Source organism: Eleutherodactylus coqui, chromosome 4 (genome assembly GCF_035609145.1).
Source record: "Eleutherodactylus coqui strain aEleCoq1 chromosome 4, aEleCoq1.hap1, whole genome shotgun sequence".
Classification (NCBI taxonomy): Eukaryota; Metazoa; Chordata; class Amphibia; order Anura; family Eleutherodactylidae; genus Eleutherodactylus; species Eleutherodactylus coqui.
In genome coordinates, this window is record NC_089840.1 from 172,819,712 (window position 1) to 172,846,822 (window position 27,111).

Genomic DNA, 27,111 nt, shown 5'->3' on the forward strand with positions numbered 1-27,111 from the left:
CGGTCTGACCGATACAGGTGGTATTTGTTGTGCAAGTTTCTTGCACTCTGTTTCGCTCATGAGAAATGTAGACTCCGTAACGCTCCTCCACCCCCACCCAACACACACAAAGCAAATTGGAGGTGCCGAAAGTCAAAAGTTAAAATGTGCTAAAAGATCATACTAGTTTTATAAAAATTGGCCCTTTGTGCTTTGTCCAGGTATGAATTACTAACAAGTTAAAAGGGAACATTCCACAAGGTCTGCTCCATTAAAGGGGTACTCCCATCTCAGGAATCCTATTTCAAGGTGTTCAAAAATCACAAAAGAATACATTCACTCTTAAGATGTTCATTACCAAAATGCTCCGTTCTCCAGATATTAATTCCATTTCCTGTTTACTGCTCGTTGTCAGGGAAACAGATGTTCTCTTCTATAGAAAGGAATAGCAGAGGTGGTTGGAGCTTGTACACTTTTACCAAAAAGTCTGATGGCCAGGATGTCAGGAGTGCACATGCTTTCAGCACAGCCACCAGGTCTGCCATTTCTGTCCATAGAAGAGGTTGTCGATTTCCCTGGCAAGGAGCAGTAAACACCCAGAGGAATCTATCTGGAGAACGGAGCGTTTTGGAAAGAAATATCTTAGAAGTAAATGCAAAGTTTTGAGATTTGGAAAACATTGAAAAAGTGTTCCCAAGATGGGAGTACCCCCTCAAGATAAGTTGGGTTCACACAGCATTTGTATGCGCCGAGCCACAGGTTCCATCTGAAGAGATAAGATCTGCAATCAGACAGAACTGCAGGATTTCATTAGTCAAATGGAAACCAATAAGATACCGTTGGACATGGTCCTCCAAAATAGACAACAAGGAACAGAAATGATATCAAGAGACTACCAAAGTGGTTTACACGAGACGCATCACAGTCTACATCTAAATACAGCTTTCCACAACTCAAATGGAACTCCGAGATGGAATCCCACACAAAGGCTCACTCATACAAGGGTAATACACAGTGTTATTAGGTTTACATTAAGGCATTCAGACCTGCGTATTACATGCATGAAAAAACATGGCATGTCCTATTGTGGTGTATAATATACATCATTATCATAGTCTGATGCATAAATATACAGTATATACATGTTAAGTCACTGGCTATAGAAGGCCACTGCTGTGGTCAGTGATTGGCTGCAGCAGTCACATGTCCTGGTCAGCAACAACCAGGAAGTACAGAGCGGTTGTGAAGCAATTTTAGATAGTGTGAAAACCCCTTTAAGACATGCAAGTTTATTTGCCCGAAATGTGCAACCAGGGAAAAAACTGCACACAAATACGGTGTATGTGCTGTATATAATGTATAGAAGATATGCTGTTATTTCCATGACAACCGGCAGTGAAGAGCGGCTCCGACAAAGATGGCAATAAGGAATCTAACTCCAGGGCAGAATCTACCGAACACCGCGCTCTTCACGAGCGGCTCCGACAAAGATGGCAATAAGGAATCTAACTCCAGGGCAGAATCTACCGAACACCGCGCTCTTCACGAGCGGCTCCGACAAAGATGGCAATAAGGAATCTAACTCCAGGGCAGAATCTACCGAACACCGCGCTCTTCACGAGCGGCTCCGACAAAGATGGCAATAAGGAATCTAACTCCAGGGCAGAATCTACCGAACACCTCGCTCTTCACGAGCGGCTCCGACAAAGATGGCAATAAGGAATCTAACTCCAGGGCAGAATCTACCGAACACCGCGCTCTTCACGAGCGGCTCCGACAAAGATGGCAATAAGGAATCTAACTCCAGGGCAGAATCTACCGAACACCGCGCTCTTCACGAGCGGCTCCGACAAAGATGGCAATGAGGAATCTAACTCTAGGGCAGAATCTACCGAACACCGCGCTCTTCACGAGCGGCTCCGACAAAGATGGCAATAAGGAATCTAACTCCAGGGCAGAATCTACCGAACACCGCGCTCTTCACGAGCGGCTCCGACAAAGATGGCAATAAGGAATCTAACTCCAGGGCAGAATCTACCGAACACCTCGCTCTTCACGAGCGGCTCCGACAAAGATGGCAATAAGGAATCTAACTCCAGGGCAGAATCTACCGAACACCGCGCTCTTCACGAGCGGCTCCGACAAAGATGGCAATAAGGAATCTAACTCCAGGGCAGAATCTACCGAACACCGCGCTCTTCACGAGCGGCTCCGACAAAGATGGCAATGAGGAATCTAACTCTAGGGCAGAATCTACCGAACACCGCGCTCTTCACGAGCGGCTCCGACAAAGATGGCAATAAGGAATCTAACTCCAGGGCAGAATCTACCGAACACCGCTCTCTTCACGAGCGGCTCCGACAAAGATGGCAATAAGGAATCTAACTCCAGGGCAGAATCTACCGAACACCGCTCTCTTCACGAGCGGCTCCGACAAAGATGGCAATGAGGAATCTAACTCCAGGGCAGAATCTACCGAACACCGCGCTCTTCACGAGCGGCTCCGACAAAGATGGCAATGAGGAATCTAACTCCAGGGCAGAATCTACCGAACACCGCGCTCTTCACGAGCGGCTCCGACAAAGATGGCAATGAGGAATCTAACTCCAGGGCAGAATCTACCGAACACCGCGCTCTTCACGAGCGGCTCCGACAAAGATGGCAATAAGGAATCTAACTCCAGGGCAGAATCTACCGAACACCGCGCTCTTCACGAGCGGCTCCGACAAAGATGGCAATAAGGAATCTAACTCCAGGGCAGAATCTACCGAACACCGCGCTCTTCACGAGCGGCTCCGACAAAGATGGCAATAAGGAATCTAACTCCAGGGCAGAATCTACCGAACACCGCGCTCTTCACGAGCGGCTCCGACAAAGATGGCAATGAGGAATCTAACTCTAGGGCAGAATCTACCGAACACCGCGCTCTTCACGAGCGGCTCCGACAAAGATGGCAATGAGGAATCTAACTCTAGGGCAGAATCTACCGAACACCGCGCTCTTCACGAGCGGCTCCGACAAAGATGGCAATGAGGAATCTAACTCCAGGGCAGAACCTACTCTACATGTCAGGTGTTGGAAGCTATTAATACCTGTATAACCTCCCTTACTGGGAAAATAGAGGACGTCACAACTGATGTTATTCTGTAGATCTTGTTGGAGAAGAGTATGTGAGATTGAGTACGGGAGGCAGAGGACCGCCTCTCTTGCGCAGAAGTTATGCTACATCCTCTCTCAGATTCTAGTCAAAAGATGGCCAAAGAGACAGATCTATACCAATCCAAAGCAGACAACCTAGAAAACCACCTCCGACGCAATAACCTGCACATTGTTGGTCTCTCTGTTAATTGCGTATTGGCTGCGGGTCGGACACCCTCCATTGACTTCAATGGAAGCTGTTAATGCGGAGTCCGCAGAAAAATAGAGCATGCTGTGATTTTTCCTCCGCTCGCGAAATACGCAATTTGTATCTGTAAACAAAAAAGCTATTTGGCAAGCTTTACAATGCCCATGTTTTGTCGCGGATTTCATAAGTGGAATATCCCTGTGCGAGCCTGGCCTTAGACTTTCTCCACCAATGCGAACAATGACTTCTTGCTTCCAACCACATATTTTCATTTGATCTGAGCTAAACCTCCAACAAAAGTACAAACAGAATCTAAGAGGCTACGTTACCTCCGTGTGAGCCGCCAGAATTAGATAAAGAATGGAAAGGTCAATAAAAAGGAAAAACCAAACTACTAAATACACGGATGTCGTGTATCAGTATGTAGAAGATATCTAGGACTGGGGAAAGCCTATATACATATTCTCCAAGCGACACCAACATATCACAAGACCAGAAACATAAGTGGAAAACGTGTTTGTGTTTAAATGATATTAGAACATGAAGTGAGACGGGAACGGAGCCACCAGCTCTACAGTAACAAGTTCTGTGGCTCCATCATACATCTGGCACGTGCGGATAACGAACGTTACAGGGCGCCAAAGACGTACATCAAATAAACTTCATTAACATGCATTGTGTTGCTTTAAATCTTCATTTTTTCAAACGAGATGATCTTTACAAATAAGGTGGGTTCAGCTTGCGGATATCCGCGATTTATTGCAGAAATGAGCTGCGAATGGTTGCGTATTCATGTGGATTTTGCTCTCCTCTTCCCCAGCCGGAATTCAGACTTTTCTACCTGGTCTCCTAGCAATTTACGAGAGATTCCGCCGCCCATACGCAATGTTGAAGAGCGATCCCCTTCCTGATCCAGTGATGAACTACAATTATTGGGAGGAGTGTGCCTCAAGTTTGGCGCTTTTTACTCCCAATACTTTGGTTTGGGAGTGGGGTATGAAATGCCCATCTTGGTGACATTTTTTTTCAATTCCTCATGAAATCTGTACTGGCAACCAGCATGTTAACCATCACAGCTCTCCGCACACCACAGACCCCACACCAACCTGTTAGCTCTCCGAGACAACGGTAATTACATTGTAGCATCTATAGTGGAGCAGTGATTGAGAAGGTCTTGTATAAGCACCGCTAGGCGCTATAACAACCAATCATATACTGCAGAACAAATCACAATGAAATTACTAGAAGTGCGAGTGTTACACAGTACGGCACTCGCTCATCCTCCTCGATTCACAAAGCTTCAGCTATTAGTCGGGGCATCTCGTGGAGTTGAAGGGGTGATTAGCTGACATGCATCATGAAAGTAGGGACCGGTCTTTTCCTGATGACTCATTAGGAGCAGAAAGGCGTGCTCTTCCCTTAAATACGAAGCACTAGATATATCACTGCGGTCGCCATCACTTGCACACCCTCCTCGCCATCTCCAGGATGTTATAGATTAACTACAACACAGCCAGCTTCCATACACAGAAAAATACAAAAACAAACTACAAATGACGACAATAGTAGTAGAAACAAACGGACCAGAATACAACTGCAGAGTGTAAACGATTAGGAGAGAAAAGGCAGCGAAAGCACCCCATGCTGTACAGAGGAGTCCAACAGGAGATCAACTAATCCATATGCTGGATGGCCTCAATCTACTCCATCAAAAGCACCTTCATTACAACCCTTCCAGGACCTTTCTAACAGGGATTTAGTAGTTCATTGGGAGTCTGAATGCTTCAGCCAATGAAAGCCCCCTGTTAGAGACCCCCCCCCCCCCATAAAGTTCTCTGCCTCACACATTTGCTTCCCAAGGTGGCTACTGAGACCTGTCTGTGCTGATCAGCAACACCACTGGACCCAGGTCTGTAACAGTGACAAGTAAATGTCAGTGACTGGCAGACAGAGGAAAGGCGTGCATCCCTAAGGACTGGCGAATCTGCATTGAGGTCTGTAATATGTCAAGTTATCTGTTTCTAACCAAGGAGGCGAAAGGCTTCCTACAAATGGCGGTCTTGTAAGGGAACTCTTGACAGTTCCAGTAAGTGGCCGGGCTGCAAAGTGTTCACTTTTGGCAGAAGCTACAACTAACTGCATGAATGATGGCAATTTGGTGAATCCCCTTACCACCTGCCTGCTGAGAATTCCAGCCCCCCCACCCCCATACGTCAAAGTGAAGAGACACTTTCAGCAAGTGTAGGACATTTTTCAGCCCTCTTTGCAAGTAAAGAAAGAAAAAAAAAGCTAAACAATTTCTCACAATGAAAGTAATAAACCTTGTGCTCGGAACGTCATACTTGTATTTCTCTCTTTGTAACACATTGCTCCCCCCACTAACTATGCATATAATAGTGATGGATGAAATATATGACCATTAGTACTACTTCTAACCCAGTAATAATGGTAACACTAAGCTTTGTTGTTCAGTCCGAGACGAATACATTGTGTGACAAGAAGCAGAGCCAACCAATTACGTGTATCTGAGAGGACGGACGCCCTTTATTAGTTTATGAAACCACATCCTACCCGGCGGGCAGCAGATCCGTGGTGCAGGGCAGGAAGGAAGGGGCCATTAAGAGATCAAAGTACAAAAAGGACGTCAAAGGGATATGATCTGTCAAGATGATCCGCCACTAATAAGCCTAATAAAGAACAGCCGCCCTTAGAAGAAGTCACAGACGCCGACGTACCGTGGCTCTCATCAATTAACCTTTCAGAAAATTAAACCAGCATTCTACATTTTCAGCCCCTTCGCTGGCACTTATTTAGGCTCCGCTCACACCACAGTGCCTGCATACTGCATGGATGAAGCCTGTTGTGTATGTAGATGGATTTAACTCCTTCCCATCGCAGCGACGTCTCCCCCTCCAATAGCCATAACTGTCTCTCGGCCATTAGGTAGTAAAGACGTTGCACATAACGTCCACAATGCGCAGTTCATGGGGAGTCTTCTGGCTTAGTTTGTGCTCACTATACATGAAAGATCATGCTAAGTTTTCTCTGTGGGTCTTTACAATTAGGCCTCGCTCCAACGTGCGTTGTGGAAAGCGCCGTGATATAAATCGTGGTGCCTTGATGCATTTTACTTCCAGTTTCTGCGGCAGGACTCAAAAATAGGACAGACTCTGCTCGAAAATCGTGGTTCTGAAAAGGGCCACATTCAAGCGGCTGTCTGAGAGGCTCCATTGAAAACAATACAATGACAGTGTTTAGCGCTGCGCTTAAAGTGCTAAACGCTGTAGAAAAGCAGTGTGAGTGAGGGAGGTCTTACCAAATTTATGAAGATTTTTTTTTCTTTTACTACTTAAAAAACAAAAAACAAAACCAAGCATACAATCTGCCTTTATGTTGCCACAATCTGACCTAGAGCTTAATGCCGGCTGTCCACAGACGATGCGGTATCCCGCGGCGAAGCTCCGCCGCCGAATCTCCGCCGGTCAGCCCTATCTAATAGATAGGCCGACAGCGGAGAATCGGAGCAATTTGCAGCATGACGCGAATTGCCTGCCGGGAGCGGAGAATCACAATGATTCTCTGCTGGTGGACAGGTGAATACACTGCCGTGGACAGGGGGGCCTTATGCGTCAGTTGCTAAGTGGATGGGGCTGTGTGAGGGCCTGTTTTAAGGGAAGATTTTCCTGTATAGAACTCCGTATTCTTCCATCTATTTAAGGCGCTGCATCCTAATACAGCAACCAAAACGGCCCGTCAGGCGGATAATGAAGTTATAGACAAAGTAGGATATTCAATATTGTATCCCTTTGTCACTGTATATGGACCGTTAAAACCACAAGGGGCTTCATTTATCAACACTGTAGTCTAGCAGGACTTCCCAGAGAGATGCAGCGACTAATCAGATGACCACGGGGAAAGAGGTCACCCGGACATACATGCAATAGAAAAACAGTATGAAGGAACGTGGCCGCCTGCAATGTCAGCTGATTATTGGGAAATTCCAAGAGAGAATGCCGGCGGACAGAAGACAAGCGACTTCTACAAACATTGCATCTAGCTTCCCGTACTTTCATGTCAATTCTTTGCTTGAAAAAGGCAACATGGTATCAGCAAAAGGCGTTACATTTGTACTGCGTATACTTCTACATTTATATTCGTTACATTAACTGCGATTCTATCCCCACTTCTTTAAATTCTACTGTTAGGCTAGGTTCACACGGGACAGATTTGCCACGGAAATTCTGCGTGGCAAATCCGCCTGCTGGTCCTAATCCCAGGATAAGCCAGCCATGTGGATGAGATTTTGCAAAAAATCTTGTCCACACAGGGCGGCCAATCCGTCGCGGGAAAGCTAGGCAGAACCGGCGATGCAGCACAGAATTGACAGCCGCAGCATGTCAATTTTTTCTTCTTCTCTGCTGCGGCCTCACTCTTTTCTATGGGGCAGCCGAACCACTCCAAAACCCGCGTCGAAATCTCGCGTCTTTTTGGTGCGCCGAACCGCGGGATTTCCATCCTGTGGGAACCCAGACTGAAAGGTTCTTGTCTGTAACATGATGGGACAGAGTCAAAATGTCCGCCACCCCCGCAGAGATAATGTCTGGAAGCACAAGCTCTGTACTGCAAAAAAGCTGCAAGTTTTCCACAGCCAAATCTACTTTAGAAAATCTGCAACATTTGCACAACGTGTGAACCTCCTTACATGCCATTTACATGGAGCAGTGATCACGGTTAGCGTGATTGCTTGGACACTGGCAGCACATGTCTGTTTTCTGACACATGAAATGGATTTCAATCTCACCAATCAGGAATCCCACGCACCGGCTTAGATCTGACTGGAGAGCGACCGGTCAGATAGCTGCAAAGGTAAGCGCCAAACTGGGAAACCCATTTCCTGCCAATAACGGCTCTGGACATTAACGAGCGTGAGAGGTCAAGTAGCAGAAGCGCTGGGGATCAGCATTGCAGACTAAACAGCTGCAGAGCGTTTCATCTACCCCACTTCATCTGAAGCTGCTAAGTCCATCACAGCTTTGAAAGTCAGGTAATTCTTCAAGACAACGGCGCCTCCAAGAGGTGAGACAAACAAATGCACAATGAAAGTCTTTGTGTTTTGAGAACATTACAAGTCACTGGTCAGAGGTTTCTATGCAACATAGAAGGGGGTTCTTTATTGTAAGAGGGGTCTGGATGCCTTTCTTGAGCAAAACAATATTACACGTTATATCACTGATAACTTTAGGAGGGTCAGTGATCTGGGGATTATTTTGACTGCTAGATTGGAGTTGGAAATGAGCCCCCCCCCCCACTCTAAAATGAGGAAAGAAGATTATCAGTAATTAGTTGAGCCCATAAAGCCCCATTTACACGCAATGATTATCACTCAAAATTCGCTCAAACTGTCTTTTGAACGATAATTATTCCGTGTAAATGCTACCATTGTTTGCTTTTCGGCCTAACGATTTTTAGTTCAGCATAAAAACCATCGTTCAGCCGGCCAGCTGATAGCAGGAACCGCACGCTTTGATTCTCCGCAGAGGAGCACTGGTATCATGGTTTTCAGCTGCAGTCCCACAGGAGAACCATGTAACTGTATGCAGATAACAAACCGCCCACTGTTACCTGCATATAGCGAATGGAGGCTCATTTGCACGCAAATGAAGCTAATAAGCTGCTAATGGACATTAGTACTAATAGTTTATGCTAAATGATTGCTCAAATGGTCATTCAAGCTATCTTCTGAACGAATTTTGAGCAATCATTTTTGCGTGTAAACGGGGCTTAATAGCACCAATGAGAGAGCGCCTCCAGACAGGACAGAGGAACCTACCAAATCTCTTCAAAAGCCAGGAACACCCTCCACCTCCTCAGTTTTACAATAAGATCTACAGATTTGAGGCATTTTTCTATTTTAGGAGTAATTATTAGTGGTGCTGTCATAGGCTCATGGAAACCGGATTACCCGTAAGTAATTTTATGTCCCTTACGGCCATAAAACCTAATTAAATAACTAGTTGCTGGCCTTAAAGGAACTCTGTCAGCTAAATTTGGCCTATGAACCCTATCTACTGATATGTATATGCAGTTACGAGGAACCAGGTGTTACCTTTATCTTCTTCCCATGTTTTTTTTATGCCAAGATATTGGGCAATAACTTTCTCCAGTGCCGTATGCCCTGAGCCCCAGTTGTTTTCTCTGCCAGCAATCTGCTCTTTTCCAGACTTCTCAGCTAAAAAGCACCCATTTTTTTATGAATGGCACCTCCTGCTCTTCCTACTGGAGAAGTCATGTGTTTCTCCTCACATACGTGTGTGCTGTACTGATGGCACATGCACATGACTACTATCTGGCTGGGAACAAGCCACAGCACATGCGACCAATCCAAAGTGGAACGCACGATATTCCTCCACCACAGACATCCAGATGACTGCCTTCTTTATGGTTCCTAGATGAGAGGGAAGGGGGGGACATGTGACACGGGGACACTGCACATGGGACGATACAGCCACACGACAAGCCTGAGCACAGGCTTTAGCTTCAGCTCTAAACTGGGAAACACAGGATTCACGTAGATTGTTTGTACCAACTGAAGTCAAAGTAAGAAGAACCCATCGAAATGATCAGTAACAGAATGAAAGTAAAGAGTCACTGGTAAGAGGCCCCTACAGCTACTGGTGGTCTCAGAAAGGTGGCTTCTTACGGTGTGTTCACATGCAACAGAAATGCTGCACATTTTCTGCAACATAGAACTCTGCAGCACTTTCACTACTTGTGAACACACCCGTATACAAACTTTGTGGGGGGTAACATTCACTGTCTTACCCAACATAACTTCCACATACTAAAAACTGGACGCCAGGTTCTTCTCACCTCCTTCATATACAACCACTGAGGATCACAGGCTAGCTCAGACGTCATGTGTCAGCAGCCAAGGCTAGAGGTCCTAGGGAAAATCCCAAAAGAGCATAGGCAACGCTCACAAGCTATACCAGCCATGGCCCAGCGCTGAGGCTATGCAGCCGTTGGCCATAAGGCAAGTAGTGAAACAGGGCGGCCGAGTGTGTCATCTTGAATTCCCGTGCCTGAACCAGTGGCACACACGGACCACCCACCGCACCTGCATTCTGAGGCCTGTCCACTACTTGAGCACGATTAGCCTCCCACAGGGTATTGCTGGATGAAACAGCAGAGGGGACTGTGTGAGGGACCTACCTGGCACTATGTCTTAACTACCGCTGACCCTGGAGGTGAGCCATAAAAGCCACTTCAGAGAATCCCCACCCCGGTACACGGACCACAACATCGGTGGGCTGCACCAATAGAGGTGGGCCACAAAGTGCCAGATGCGGACTCCCTACCATATTTCACCTAGTCCTGCCAGACCTCTATACTAACTATATACAGCATTTCTTCCCCTACAAGTCTTCTCAAACTACAGATCAACATGGAAACATCAGCATTTGTCTCCACCTGGTGGACACTTTATGTCATTACATCTACAGTTAACTTCTTAGAAAAGCCCCCCTAAATCCCAAGAATTGATTTCTGGCCTCATCATGCTTCATCTGAATCTCACTCACTGATTTAATACTCCATTATCATGGACCTCCCCGCCAGAGTACAAAATTTCGGTGGACCTCCAAAATCATTCCTGGAAAGAGCTGTAGTTTACCTTTTCCTAATACAACTGTCAATAACATTAACTATTTTCTGGGGACAGTTCCAAGACTATGCCCTCTTGTGGATGTATTATGTAACTACACACTCATCATCCCCATAGCATCTACAAGGCGACCATGGAGGAGTAGCAGACACCACACTCTAATGAAAGCTAAGATCTGTACTTGTTGCCCCTAGCAACCAATCACAGCACAGCTTTCATTTCTTTTACTGTGGAGGTTTAACGAAAGCTGCACTGTGATTGGTTGCGAGGGGTAACAGCGGTTCTCTCAGATAGCTCCCATAAGAGTGACAACAGGACTAATTTCTAGTATCTAGTGCCCCATTGTACCACCTCTAGCTTGGATACAAGATGTGATATGGGCGGGCATGGAGGCTCTAGTACCCTGTTGTACCACCCCTAGCTTGGATACAGGATGTGATACAGATGGGCATGGAGTTTCTAGTACCCTGTTGTACCGCCTCTAGCTTGGATACAAGATGTGATATGGGTGGGCATGGAGACATACAGGTTCTGTTTAGTATCCTGCAGCATATTGCTCCCCATTTGCTGTAACTGAGCCTCAAGATTGTACAAACTAATAGGCTGTTAATTTTGGCTTACCAGATGGTCCCATACATGTTCTATTGGCGATACATCTAGTGACTGGGCAGGCCATTGAAGTGTGACAATGTTGTGGGGGCTTGCTGTGACCATCTTGTGTGTGCGCGGCCGAGCATTATCCTGCTGCCTCTTGGAAGTTGCCATGAGAGGAACACAGGTGGCTGCAGGATGTCCTGAACATATCGCTGAGCTGTCATTGTCCACCGTACCACTACTAGGGGTGACCGACTGTCGTATGCAATGGCCTCACAGACTGTTAGACCAGCAGTGGTGGCAGCGTGCACACACTTTTTTTTTTTTTTGCAGTCACCATCCTGTGATAGGATTTCTACTAGTAATTTAAATATTCACCAAAACACTCCCTGAAGACCCGGAAGGGGAAATAAAAGCTCCTTGCCAATGCCATCCTAAATTCCAACACATCAACTCAAATCCTGTTGAGACCCCAAACAATAAGGGTGCCTTCATATCTGTGATCAGGGTCTCACTTTCCTGCTCTATTCAGGGAGCGGGAAAGGGGAAACCCCTTGGCTGAAAGTTTCCATCTCTAGAAGACCGCATTTAATATAAAGGGGTCCGCCCGCTTTCCGCCCAGCTGGCCAGCTTTTGGATGGTATTTTCAGCCGCATCTGTGATGGAGCCTTCGGACGGAGATGTGAAACCACACTAAGCTAACCTAAAACAAGCATCTGTCCCCGAGAATGCCCATAAAGACTTATGGGCTTAGCAAACTTGTTGGAGAAGCAAAATGTGTTGGAGTTTGCTTCTGTATTCTATATCCGCACATGGGTGTATTCTCTTGGATACGGACAGATGAGGACCCGCACTGCCAGGCGCTATGCTTACCACCACCACCAGGTGCTCCACTGCTCCTTCTGAGGGTGCTTTTACACGGAACAATTTGTTCACCCGAGCGAAGAGTTGGTCGATGACCGTTTGGTTGTTGGCGCAGTCAGTTTAGACACAAAGATGAAGGATTTCCTTTTACAGGCCGGTTCAGTCTCTGCACCAGTAAAAGGACAACAATTCACCGAACAATTAGCAAATGAGCCAAAGATTTTTTTTATGCTGCATGAAATGAACGATGAAAGATGAGCAACAGAACCGTTGCCCATGTTGAGGCTGAACGATTACCGGTCACTTAAACTATTTCTTAGAACAATAATCGTTCCATGTAAAAAAAGAAATAAAAAAAGATTAAAAATTAAAAAAATTTCCATTATTGATAGAACCTACCAGAAAATCTGTAACAACCCTCGATCCGCAACCACCAAATTCCTTCACTTCTTGACTAAGAAATACATTCTCCGAAATTACTTAAGTCCTGGAGGTCATTAGCTGTATAATCTTAACCCCTTAGTGACAACCTGCACATACATCTTGTTAAGGCGGTGCATTGGCTGACTATTGACAGCCCGGTTCCTGCTCTACCTGCCAGCAGCCTCAGATCCAGGTAGTTTAACCCCTAATATGCCACAAATAGCAACTGCAGCATAAGCAGATAACAGGAAGAGGGAGTTCCTACTGTAATATATGGACACCCCTCAATGGGATCACAAGGTGCCAATGAGTTACCATAGCAGCCCGAGCCCTGACAAAGCCCTCAATGTCTGTCATGAAACTCAGCCTATGAGACCATCTATGGAAGGGTCCAATATGCTGCCATCATAAGCATAGCACAACACACTGCTGAAGTAACGCAGTGTACTATCCTAGCCATTGAGTCTTCAAATAACCTTGTGGGGCTAAAATGTATAATGTTAAAGACGTTTACTCAGTTTATTTAATTCATAAAAACACAAGTTTTCCCCACAAACATTTTTTTTAATGTAGGATGCACCAAGTTTAAAAAAAAAAAAAAAAGAAGTTTTTTAGTCCTCCCACTCCTCCGAAATATTAAAATAAAGATCTACAACACATTATATGTAAACCAGAGTGCATCCAGCAATACATAACGATTCCAAAAAACAAGCTCTCATACGGCTAAGTTATGGCTCTCTTAATGAGAATCGTTTGGTCCTTAACCACTTAGTGACCAAGCCTGTTTGCTCCTGGTCTTTTGGAAATCTGCCATGTGTCACTTTAACATAGAATAACTCTGTAAAGGTTTTGCATATTTAAGTGATTCTGATATTGTTTGTTCGCCACATACTGTACTTCATTTAGGTCGTAAAAATAGACCAATAAAATGTATATTTATTAAATGCACCAAAACTAGAAACTTAAAAAAAAAAAAAAACGGGGGGGGGGGGGGGGGGAGAAGGGTTCTCACGTTTTTAACAGCAATGTCAAATATGTATAAACATACTCTACATTTTTGACGAGATATACATTACCAGCTGTTTACTTTATTCTGGAAGCATATTTTAAAAGCGTTAAGGTTTTTTGTTTTTTTAATCATTTCGGAGACCTACAAATTTAGAATGGAGGAACATTTTGTTTTGCTGCAACAAGCCAAAATTACAAAGGCTCAGAGGTGTCAGAATGATAGATGCCCCACAAATGTACTTTATGTATTCACCAAGGGGTGTCGTGAGTATTTGGATCCCACAGTTTGAGTTAATGCAATTTAGAGGAGAAAAAAAAATTTCATATATTTGCAAATATGTTGTTTTTAAGGTTTTTTTTTCCTATAGTACACATGAAAATGAAGCTTTGAACAACAAAATGGATAGCCCTGTTTGTCCTGTATTCCGAACCATACCCTTTGTGGCCCTAATCTTACGTCTGTATGCACAAAGCGAAAGAAGCAGCCAATGTCTTTCAGAACAGAAATTTAGCTTGAAGGTGTTTCAGGTCCTGTTGCACACTTGTAGAGCCCTTGAGCAACCAAAACCATAGAAAACACCCACAAATGTCCTCATTTTGAAATCTAGACCCCCTTAGCCCATTTATCTAGGTGTGTACTGAGCACTCAGACCAGACAGCTTTTTGCAAAATTATAAAGCAGGTAAGAAATAAAATTTCATTTCACAATCACTTTCATGATTTTTCTCAGTTTCAAGCAGGAAAAACTGGGAAGACGCACCCCAAATTATATAGCAGTGGTCTTAAGGTGTTCAGCTCTTTCTTATTCAAGAAATCCATTTGCCTGAAGGGGCTCTTAGCGTGAACTGCATTAAAATATCAAACTTTTAGAACGTTGTCTTGGGTGGACGGCCCCTTTCAGTAACAAAACAAAACCAGGAATTGGTCAGCGCCTGTCTGAGCGCATGTTATTGCAACAGAAGCCACCATAACACTGACTCAAACCAATGTGGTCATTATCCCCACATCACCCAAAACCACGAAACATTTTGTAATTTCCTCTGCTAAAACATGTATCCTGTAGCAAGATGCTCACTCCCACTTTGTTTTCCCCACTATGAGCAATTATATTCATGGAGTCAATACTGAAGTCATCCTTCAACTTGGAAGACATTCCAGACCCTCCGGAAAACCATGTAGGCTGAAAGGGCTTTGGTGTTGGAGCCAAAGTCACAAGGGAATCCAAAAAGGTGGTAAAGAGTCATTATTTTCCGATATCTGCATCCACTCCTAGTATGAAAGCGACACTGTAGCAACTTGTGTTAGCAATGTCTACGGTCCAATATCCACGGACAGGTTTGATTTTCGGAATCTGCGCAGGGCACCCGCAAATCAAGCAGTCCATGGAGATGCATGGGCGTCCGCAAATGGATTAAGACATGCAGATTTGATTTGCGGACATTTTGGTCTGGAAAACAAATCGCACCATGCTCCATTTTTCTGCGGATCCCTCACAGACGGCTTTCATTGAAGTCAATGGATGCAGTCCAATCCATGGCACACCGGCAGCTAACACTGCAGATGTGCCACACATCCCCGGAAAAGCAGGAGATTTAAAAAAAACTGTACTGCGCATGTCCGACGGTGGGCCGTGAAGCCCATGCGCAGTACAGCAAACCCGGAAGTGGAGCGATCTGTGCAAACGGCATGGAAGTGAAGGAGCCCCTGCACATAATCCACACGTCCCATGGACATTGGGTCTAATACACTCTTCACAGTCCAAGAGCAGCTGGCTACTTAACCCCTTAAAGACCAAGCAGGGTAAATATACAAGGCTTGCTCCTCGGCAGAAGCAAAAGTCCAGCGCAGGATTAAAGCTTACGTCCCTGAAATCAAGCAGGAGCAGGTTGATTTAATTTTTTTTCACATGTGTGAAATACAAGTGAAAAACCGTGTCTGAATACCCCAATGCAAATCAATGGGGATTAAGCGGTCTGTATCACGCATTTAACAGTTACATGTGTAATATGAGCGCAAAAGGCCCTGTCCTGGCAACCACAATGCTGATGTGGCCCTCGCCCCTGCTCTACACCACTACAAATACCACCATACTTTGCTGGAATTGTGGTGGCTGGTGACCCCCCCCCCCCCTCCCTCCTCCGCCCCTGACCTAACGCTCAAAAATCAGTTCTAATATAACATTGCTTTAAGAGAAGCTCTTCAGACTGCTCTAGTAATTGTGTTCACCGTGAAGGAACCCGCTCTGGGCGTCTTCTCTCTGAACTTCATGTCGTTCCTTTTGTTTTTTTCTGGAAATGCGTGAATAAATTGCCAGAAGTTACCAGTTGGGGGAGCTCCGCTATATAGTCCAACACTGGCTGATGCTATCACTGTAGGAGCACACCCCTTTGTCAAGGGGAATAGTAATACCCAGTTGTCAACTCAAGGTCCAGAATTATTTCACAGGGAAACCCATTATTTACCAAAATAGGTAAGTATGGAGTAGTGACATGTGCTATTTAACCCCTTAAGGACCAGGCACTTTAGGGATTTTACCTATGTGGTGGTTTAAATGCCCTATCTTACATTCTGTTTAATCCAGCTGCCAAAAATTTTTGCCGCATTTTTTTTCCTTGACATATAGGCCTGTTTATTTTTAATGTCCTTTTTTTTTAAACTTACTTTAAGCTTTTTACCTCCAATAAAATGTAAAAAAAAAGTTAAAGGGGTTGTCCCGAGGCAGCAAGTGGGTCTATACACTTCTGCATGGCCATAATAATGCACTTTGTAATGTACATTGTGCATTAATTATGAGCCATACAGAAGTTATAAAAAGTTTTATACTTACCTGCTCCGTTGCTGGCGTCCTCGTCTCCATGGTGCCGACTAATTTTCGCCCTCCGATGGCCAAATTAGCCGCGCTTGCGCAGTCCGGGTCTTCTCCTCTTCTCTATGGGGCTCCGTGTAGCTCCGCCCCGTCACGTGCCGATTCCAGCCAATCAGGAGGCTGGAATCGGCAATGGACCGCACAGAAGCCCTGCGGTCCATGGAGACAGAGGATCCCGGCGGCCATCTTCAGCAGGTGAGTATGAAGACGCCGGACCGCCGGGATTCAGGTAAGCGCTGTGGGGGTTGTTTTTTTAACCCCTGCATCGGGGTTGTCTCGCGCCGAACCGGGGGGGGGGGGGGGGGGGGGGTTTAAAAAAAAAACAAAACCCGTTTCGGCGCGGGACAACCCCTTTAAATGTATGCTTTTTTTACTAATTTTTAAAATTAGTATATTTATGATAAATTAATTACAGGGATAGGTTGCTCATTTTGTTTCAGATGTTTTGATATATCAGGCCGTATTACAGACTGAAATAGCCTGTTAAAGTCAATGGGATCGCAGAAGTACAGTGAATATGTACCGGTATGCGTATTCAGTGCATATGTACGCATGAAAGCAGGAGAAATCTATCAGACCATGCAGGGTTTTTTATTGTGAACATAAAACACACAGTGAATACATGTGCAAAACACGAAGTAAAGGCTATATACGCTGTGAATACAGACAATTTTAGTCTGTATAAATGCTATTTCACAGACCAAACTGCATCCGCCCGTGTGAATGCGCCCTAACAGTAGTTTCTCCCCTTCCACCGCTTTAGCCCTGGGATTCCTACCTTGGTGGTGGCATGGATACCCGGGTAGGGCTGTCAGACCTGTGCCGCCACCTGTGAACTGCTGAACAGAGTTGTGTCGAGGTGCGCCAGAACTCAGAATCGAAAATGGTGCCGCCGCTCTGCAAAGTGCTGGCTGCATCCTCCGGGTCAAGTGAAGCGATTATTCTGCGTCCAGTCCTCATGGGCCACATAAAATGACATGGCGAGGTGGATTCAGCCCGTGGGCCTCGAGTATGGTACGTTTGGTCGAGAGCAATAAAATGGTTTTATTTCAATACATTTAGAAGTCTGCACTGATGAACTTAACATCTCTTTTTATAGGGTCACAGCTTTGATTTACCACTATAGAAATAGAGATCCTCCTCTTCCACACAGGGCGCACTTTGTGAATCTCCGTGCATATACAATCCTGAACATGTGATGAGCTCCCTGGAGAGCCAAGTGGGAGCAGAGCCCTGTTGGGGCCAACGTGCAATTACATTGTAGCAAATAGGACAGAAGGGTACGGTACTGCGGCTGCCGCTCACTCAGGATGTATGAGCGTCCACGTCAGCGCAGCTCACAAAATAAATGGCCGGAGTTTGCAGAGTGTGAAGATCGTACAGACATAAAGGTGGTGACATTTCAGACTGTCCACTGAAGCCGTATACATCGCTGTTGTGTTTCAGTAAACCATAGAGCTGAGCATTTACAGTGGGGGGGGGGGGGGGGTCTCCTTGCTGGGCTACAAGACTGTAGGGGTAGCTGAATGCGAGTGCCCAATCTGGCAGAACCATTTCTGAGTGATCACCCCAGAGATTTAGGACATCTTTAATAAGTTTGCAAGACTGGAAGAAGCCCCTTCTAAATACTCCTGTACTAGCAGATAGGATTGGGCCATCTGCTGCAGGACCAGAGCATGTACATGGCTTCCCATGCCAACTGACTGCATTCAGCAAGCTACGTATTAATGGTGCTCCAACAGTGGTCTACCGATGTGCCCCCGCCTACCAGAGCGCCTGTAGCCACCATGTCCCTGGCACCCATTACTAGCAGTATGATCAGGTTTTATTGGCTTCTATCTTTCTAACGGAGGGGCCGATGAGATAACTGTTGTCGCTCTCCATAATGTATATTATATTTATTGTGTGTGTAATTTTGCTCTTAAACGGAACTTACAAATGCAGATATATTGCAATGCTCATGTTTTGGCTCTGCAGATTCACAGTAGGTTGACACCTTGGTTTTGAAGCAATGATTTTGCAGCTACTGCTGTGTACATTAGGGGAAGAGACAACAGTTATCTCATCATCCCCTCCATTATAAAGCTAGAACCAGATAAAACCTGATTGTTTTTATATACACATACATACATACACACATACGTGAATTCAGCACTGCTGCAGATTTGAGGAGAATCAGGTTTTTCACTGGGACATTTTAGGACATATGTTTGTACTTTGACCACTCTGATGTGAATGCAGCCTTGTGCGAGGGGTCAGTGTCCTTCCAGCCACCCATTCTTATATTCTAGAACAATGCTACCGTCAGCAAATATAACCACCCAGCATGCAGAAAACAAGATCTTCGGGACGCCCCCCTGGCAGCGAGGTCACAGCCCCAGCTTCCAGACCGGGAAGCCAGGAAACCTTCACTTAGCAGGTTGAGGATTGGCAATGACACAATCTCAGACAGGATTTTCTTTTATACATCCCTTGCTCAGCCAGATGCAGCAGTAAAGACTATAATCAAATATAAAACACTACAAATTATGCTTTTTTGTTTTTTGCTGGTGGCATTTATAGGGCCTGCGGCTTTTTTCTGCCAGCCTGGACTCTTTCCCCACAGACTCCTGTAATGGACTGAAAATACACCAGAAAGCCAACATGAAACGCTTCTCATTTTACTTTACAATAACTTAAAACACTGAAAAAAAGAAAAAGTGTGAAGGCAACCCAATACGTTTTTACTGAAGGATGACCTGAGCGTTTGAGGCCAGGCAGCCTGGTGTTCTACGGCAGCAGGATTTATTCCCCTGATATGGCTTATCCCCCAAAAACATTTACCACCAATTCACAGGAGGAATGAGAAGCTGCCCGATTGCTTTAGGTCTGATCACTGGGACCACCAGCAAGTCTTCCAGGCCCATGGAGCAGCAGTGCGTACATGACCACAGCTCCACTCATGTCTATGTGCGCAGCTCAGCTGGGTTCCACAGAAGTGAATGCAGTGGTTCTCACACTGCTGCTCCATCCTTGTGATCCCAGCAAAATAACACGAATCATCTATCCTGTGGAAAGGTAATAAATGTTGGTGGAATAATCCCGTTAACTGGTCTGGGATAGCAGATGGTAGTGGAAAGGTTAAATATCTTATGGTCAATGATTCACTCTGATTGAACAGGCACAAAGTTCCCTCTCTGTTTTGGCAATCCTGTTTCTAAGTGGTAATTATTAGGAAACTGCTATGGTCAACATGGCGTTACTGAGCCCCATTACTTCATAGTAAGAAGTACTGCACTTACAGCTCCTGGTGCTTCTCTTCAGCCAGAATCTGATCGTTTACCTTCAAGCCGTACCTGCGGGACCCAGAAATGTATGGTCAGACTACAAGGCAATGGAAGCAACAAATCAGGTTCACTACAGAAGGAACATTTCGTAGTAAGCCAAGAGGACGCAGAAGTCTGAATGGCCGTATTCTTTGAACTCTGGAACTTCACGCGGCGTCCGATTGCGGTTTAACCTCCTAATTCTTTCACAGATTAGAATAAACTGATTTGGGAGATGCAAGTCAGTGCAATAAGAGGTTTAACTGATTAAAGAGATCAGAAATACAGATTTAATTACCGGATTAGTTTCAGAGCCCCCAGCCGCGTGAGGTCCGGTGAACTTGTACGCTGGCTCTGTTATGCCTGGTCTCTTTAGGGGGTGATTGGGGCTTACAGATCTCTGGCGACCGCTGCCACATTAATAACAGCTGGACCTCAGTTGTAGGAAAGCAGTTCTATGCGGATGGTCCCGGCGGCTTCAGATGAACCCAGTCAATAAGAATAAAGCAGGGAAGATGCCGCTGACTGCGTCTCTTGGTTACGGCAGTTGAGCACATTCAATAGAGGAGCCCAAAGGGACACCAACAAGATTAACCAGAACCCCCGAACTTCGCTACGGTATTAACTTTAAATTGCTTAGAATTGCCTCTTTACAACCGAAGGGGGAGATTATTAGCTTTACTGAAGCTTGTAAATTAAAAGAGGCGTCATACCGAGCCGTATGTCAGCAAGCTATATTCTACATACCTATGGGCATGTCCAGGCTCCAGCATAATGGACTGATCTTTGCTGGGTGACAGTACAGAATACATATTTATATGGCACATCCTTATTCCACACTTTATGACCTATTGGGTCTACAGTTTACATTCCCCATTAACAAAATGTTTTCGGAGTGTAGGGGGAAGCCAGAGTACCGGAGGAAACCCTCACAGACATACAAACCATGCAGATGTGGCCCTTGGTGAGATTTTAACTCAGTGCTGCCCATAGCAGTAGATTGCAGGGCCACACTCCAGCCTTAATGTACAGAGCTAATGAGCCTACATTGTGTGACGGCCGACAGGCAAAAGCTTACTTGTCCAGGAAGTCCTTGTCCACCACCGCACAGATATCCAGAAGAGGGTTCCCCATGCCGAAAAGGAGATTTTCACTGTGGGCAGAAAACACAACAGAATTACGGACGGACATCATCTCATCGCACGTGCCGACCAGCGGCTTCTTCTCTATCATAAAGGAATTGACTTTGAGATTACGAAAAAAGAATGGGGTTCGGACGCAGATCTGCGATGGATTTCACAAGTTAGTGTGAAGGCGTCTTCCAAGTTCTAGACAGCAGCGGCAGAGTTATAAATCAAACTTACAACCTCCCCCCCTTCGCTGCTCTGGTCTTCTGCAGTCATGTGGTTTTTACCCATGTGACCGCTGCAGCCAATAGAGACGTCCCCAATGGCATCCTAAAACCTTCGGAGCCATGTGACAGGTATATGGGATGTCAACTGCCATACCCATAGCATCGAAAAGGCAGTCCAGCGCCACGATGAGTATATTGATTTTATATGGTTTTGGGTACACGGGCAGAAAGCTATATGAAAATCGATAACTGAAACCCCACTAACAGTATGTCTTCCCACCTACCCGACAAAGGTAAGTCTATGGTGATTTGTATAGCAACATCAATAACCAAAGCACAAAATGTGACTGAATTGGTCTGCCCTATATATGCGGTGCAGTGTGAGACGGTCTGCAGGCAGATGATCCCCTGAGGGTTCAGTTGGGTTATCACATCTATACACACTGACGGCAGTAAGGTTAGACCGCCCCCTGTTGTACACAGAAAAGTTCTGAAAGTTGTTTTTTCCTGCATTGAATGAATCCAGTAAACGTGAACGAGGGAGAACAAAACTAGCACAAAGTCCAGGAATTTACGAGGCCAACTCTCCACGGAGTCCATAAACTACATTGGACACTTGGAAGCTTTACATACCAAGACTTCACATTTCTAGTTCGGAAAACATCTATAAAAAGGAACGGAGCGCTACCAACTAGACGGGTGTGTGGTGCGATCACACCGGAGCTTCAACGTACGGTGGGACACCTCATAGCTTACTAGGAGAACGTGGCTGCCGGCTTCTACCAACATTTGACCTCAGGTTGGGACTCACTTGGCTTCATTGAAGTGAACGTGGCTGCGCTGCAATACCAAACTAAACCTGTGGCCAGGTGAGGCGCTGTCTGCAGAAGAAAGTAGTCATGGTTTTGTAATCCTAGATAACCCAGTTAAGCCTCATACACTTGGCCATATTACACTTTACACAACTGCACACGGTCCTAGAAGAGACCCAACTTGACAACAATCACACGCTACATGTTGTGCCACTAGATGATTCTATGTATTAGTGAGGTTGTATATAACAGATCGCATCCAGTAACTCATTAGCCTTTATCCTTCCATCCCTCAGAAACCTCCCAGCTATAAGAAAAACACAACAACTAACAAAACACTTACCGAGACAGATGAACAAGAAATACTTGTTAAGCGGGACAAGACCGTCCCTAAATAATCCAACACGTTCTACAAGTCCCCGGGCCACACTGCAATTTTTCGGATATTTACCAATGAATACTTTTACAGACACAAAAGGGTCAAATTAATCAGACTTGGGCCGCTCTCACACATGCGTTCAGATCAACGCCGCTCATTTTACCTGACATTTTACCTTGACTTCGAGCAGTGTTTTTGAACGTATGTCACAGCGATTGACAGCGCTTTTTAATGCGCCCCATCATTGTGATGGGTGATGAGGTGCATTAACTACTAAGGCCTCCTTCACACGGGCGACACGGCATCACTGCAAAAAAAAAAAAGAAAAAAAAAAGGAAATTGCAGCAATATCGCGATTTTGTAGCACTTACAAAATTGTGTGACTTTGTAGCACCACATGCGAGGATTTGGAAATATAAGCCCTACCTCAAAAATAAGCCCTGGCGGCAGAAAAAAAAAAAAAAAGTATACATTACCTTAGAAGTGCTGTCCGGGGCTCCACTGCTTCCTTTCGTCCCCGGAACTGGTATTTATCTCTTCTGGCCGGGGATTGAAAAATCCCAGCCTCCTGGAAGCACTGGCTGTGATTGGCTGAGCGTCAGCCAATCAGAGGCAGCGCTTCCACGACACAGAGGTTTTCAATCCCCAGCCAGAAGAGATGGAGAATAGTGTTGGGGAGAAGATGCGGCCAGGCTGACAGCGCTTCTAAGGTGATGTATACTTTTAAACATTTTTTTCCTGCAGCTAGGGCTTACGTTATGGCCTTTATAGTAAGATTTCCTACTGTCAAAGTTGCATCGCTCCACACGAATATCGCGTTTTCATGCGATGCAACAGAGAGGTCGGCTCCATAGTGAAACATGGGCTACAAAACCTCACCAGTCGCGTGCATATAGCGGGACCCGTGAGGTTTTTGTGTTGGGATATCGCGTGCTACAAAACATAAAACGACGCACGTATGAATTAACCCATAGGAAAGCATGGTCTTCACATACACACCATTTGCAGCATTGTCGCAACACGAAAAAAGCGTGACTGTCGGCCGTGTGAACAAGGCCTAAAATGCAGAAAAATAGGACAGTGTTCGTAAATCGCGGCATTCGAGGTCTGCAAGGCTCCATTGAAATCAATGGGAGGGTTGTAACGCGATTAGCATTGTCCCTTAAAAGGTGGAACAAAGACTCCGCTTGTTTTCTGTATACAGCTGAGCGCTCCAAGCGGGGTATGTAGAACAGAAGCTGGAGCGCTTGTCTTCTGCATACTTGTGATTTGTTCTCAAAGCGGGATACCAGCTGAAACAATAGTATCAGCTGTATCGGCCCTGATCTCGAGTCTACTCTCCTGACAGTGAAGTAGAACGGTTCTCATCAAGAGCCCGCTACTAAACCCAGCAGGTGAAGCAGGTACGTATTTTACAGAGGATTAATGGGATATGTTGAGCACAGGCTGGTTACGTGCAGCATCATCTCCGCTGCTCTATTCTTTCCGCTTTACATCTCTCCCCCATCTAGTCCCATGCACTATGCTGTTTTACTAACAGCGAGAAGGATTTTACCAAGGACGCCTGATCACGGTAAACAATCCTGAGAATGGCACCCCCACCTGCCCCATACGCGATACTCGTTTCACTATACGGGACAGCGGGAGACTGCCTGGCAAGTACAAGTGGAGTGATGTTCCATCACACGCACCAACACTCCATTCACCTGGGAATTCACGGGCACCACTGTCAGGATCAGAGCTGACAGACCGCCAGCAATCAGACGTGTATCTTCTATCGATAGCAGATAAGTGTTCTTGATGGTAAAGACCCTTTGAAATATTAAGCTGTTCCGTACTTCACCCGGGGTCTGTAATAAGTGACCAAGAACTTTCTGCTCACAGGTTTACCAGATCTGTGGTAACAGAAGTCAGCAAAATACAACTTAGTTTTGATTTGGCCATAAAAGTTTGTGTGAAACCTGCATTATTACACGCTAACGCGTTTCCGGCAGATCTGGGACCACATTAAAAATACAAGCAGAGCAATAAGTAACACCAGCCCGCAGAGTAACTCCTACCTGTTAATAATTTCCACAGGTTACAGACATAATCCCGGCCGCACGGAAGTTTCCCCCCCCCGCCCCCCAGTTGGCTGATGTACAACGGAGGCGCGTCCAGATATTTGCAGTACGAGGAAAATCTGAGTTTAAAATTTAGTTCAAGAACATTTAACCACAAAAATATTGACTGGAAACAGTTCTGAATGTTTGTGTGTATTTGTATTAGCGGGGTGAGGAGTCCGCGCCAGCCGCTCCGGGATGAAGACCTTACACTGAAGTGCTACTAGGAAGCAGAGGTGGCAGGAGCTGCACCCCAACCACAGGATGGGGGTACCTTGCTGATCAGTGGGGGTCTCACTGTGGAGATTCCACCGATTCTGATAACAGGGGTCCTGTGTCCCCCGTCGTTCATACAATTTTCTGCAGCCCCGTTCATTTTTGATGGGACTACTGAAGGTAGCGGAGTGGCAAGTGCTTTTGCATTTCCATCAGCCCCACTGAAATGAATGGAGGAGCAGCAGCTGTGCCAGGTCAGCCAGCACTGATGTCCCTAGGGTAGGGGGTGAAGGACCACACAGTGACAGGAAGAGAAATACATGGGACCCCCTGTCTTGAGAAGTTGGGAATCTCCATGGTGAAACCTATACAGTTAGCAAGTTATCCCCTATTCTGTAATACCCCTGGGGGCAGCGCAGTGACAGGCACGCAGATTTCAGCTGTCGGTCACTTCTACTGATTGGTTTACTGCTTTTGTAAATCTTACTTTTGAAACTTTGCAGCCGAGTGATGCTCCTATATCCATATAGGTACGCCCTCCATATGTCAGTCGGCAAGTCCTTCTCTGTTAGCACACAGGAAAGGATCTGCCAGTCAAAGAGGGCAGACACATGGAGTCAAGCAAATTGCAGTGGAATACAACAACGCTGCTCCAATAACACGTCAGAATGCAGAATTCGCCATTCATTAGCGCAGAAGGGCTATGATAGCAGATGACCAGTTCATCTGCCAACACTGAATTAGAAGCAGAAAAACAAGTCCTGGCCATAAGAGGGCAAAAACTGGAACACTGAGGAATGGAAAAACATGCACTGGTGGACTGATGAATCGGATCTCTGTTGTGCCGTGCTCATGAGGGGGCCCACATGAATCAGAGCCGGCATGTCAGCACCGCCATCTAATATGCAGCATCTGCAAGAAGCTTCCTGTCTGCAGGGGTTAGATGTTTCTGCAGAGCAAGTTTTAGCACCCAGCAGAACCCACGCCCCGAAGGAGGAGGCCCAACGTGCTACTAGATGGGGGTCTACAATAAAGGGGTCAGTGTATATTATACACACCCAGAACACAATCCACTAACTGGTGAAATGCAGGCAGTCGAATAGATTGGGCAGCAGGTCAACAATGAGTGTACTGGAAGCTGGAAAAACAGGCAAGTCTAAGGACCTACGGTAAGTGTTTGGCCCATGTCAGACGACTAGGTGAGAGCATCACCAACACGGTCCCTAACAGAGAGCTGCAATACACGGAGCGTTCTAGAACCAATGACCGCCAGCAATAACGGGAACAAGTTCTGCACAGCACCACATTATTCCTTTACATTCCAGCCCAAACCACTCACATCAGCCCCGAGTCATCTGGGAGGGCTGATGGTGGGGAAGGGGGTCAGTCTGCTCCCCATCACAATACAAGATTAAAGGGGTTGTCCCGCGCCAAAACGGGGTTTTTTTTTTTTTTCAATAGCCCCCCCCCGTTCGGCGCGAGACAAACCCGATTCAGGGATAAAAAAAAAAAAAACGGGTAGTACTTACCCGAATCCCCGCGCTCCGGTGACTTCTTACTTACCTTGTGAAGATGGCCGCCGGGATCTTCACCCTCGGTGGACCGCAGGTCTTCTGTGCGGTCCATTGCCGATTCCAGACTCCTGATTGGCTGGAATCGGCACACGTGACGGGGCGGAGCTACGAGGAGCCGCTCTCTGGCACGAGCGGCCCCATTCAGAAGGGAGAAGACCGGACTGCGCAAGCGCGTCTAATCGGGCGATTAGACGCTGAAAATTAGACGGCACCATGGAGACGGGGACGCTAGCAACGGAACAGGTAAGTGAATAACTTCTGTATGGCTCATAATTAATGCACAATGTACATTACAAAGTGCATTAATATGGCCATACAGAAGTGTATAACCCCACTTTGTTTCGCGGGACAACCCCTCTAAGATCCCAAACATCGTCCAACCTCAACAGAAACTGGACATGGAAGCGATGACGCCGTTACGGCACCAGCTTGTACAGGGAGACATAGTAAGTCCCCGCCGAGCGTCATAGACAAGCTGCGTTATACCAAGGGAACGGGCCTACACGGCACACGTGTAACACTTTAAGGGCGATCCTGACGGAATCGGACCAAGTTAGGAACATCCGAGCTTCAATGTGTGCAATTATAGCAAGGAGCACGCAGCGGCTATTCACACAACCTGTCTG

At 46.0% G+C, this 27,111-nt stretch overlaps 1 protein-coding gene across 2 annotated transcripts in view; it reads right to left on the bottom strand.

Moving 5' to 3' along the window:
* The window catches only part of ADK (adenosine kinase), a 115,615-nt gene that overhangs the window by 76,487 nt on the left and 12,017 nt on the right, over positions 1-27,111 (bottom strand). For both annotated transcript variants that reach the window (XM_066600393.1, XM_066600394.1), the window contains exons 2-3: positions 21,127-21,201; positions 20,025-20,078 (exon numbers count right to left, since the gene is read on the bottom strand). In XM_066600393.1, the coding sequence (XP_066456490.1) occupies positions 20,025-20,078; positions 21,127-21,201 (129 nt within the window). The remainder of the gene's footprint in view (positions 1-20,024; positions 20,079-21,126; positions 21,202-27,111) is intronic.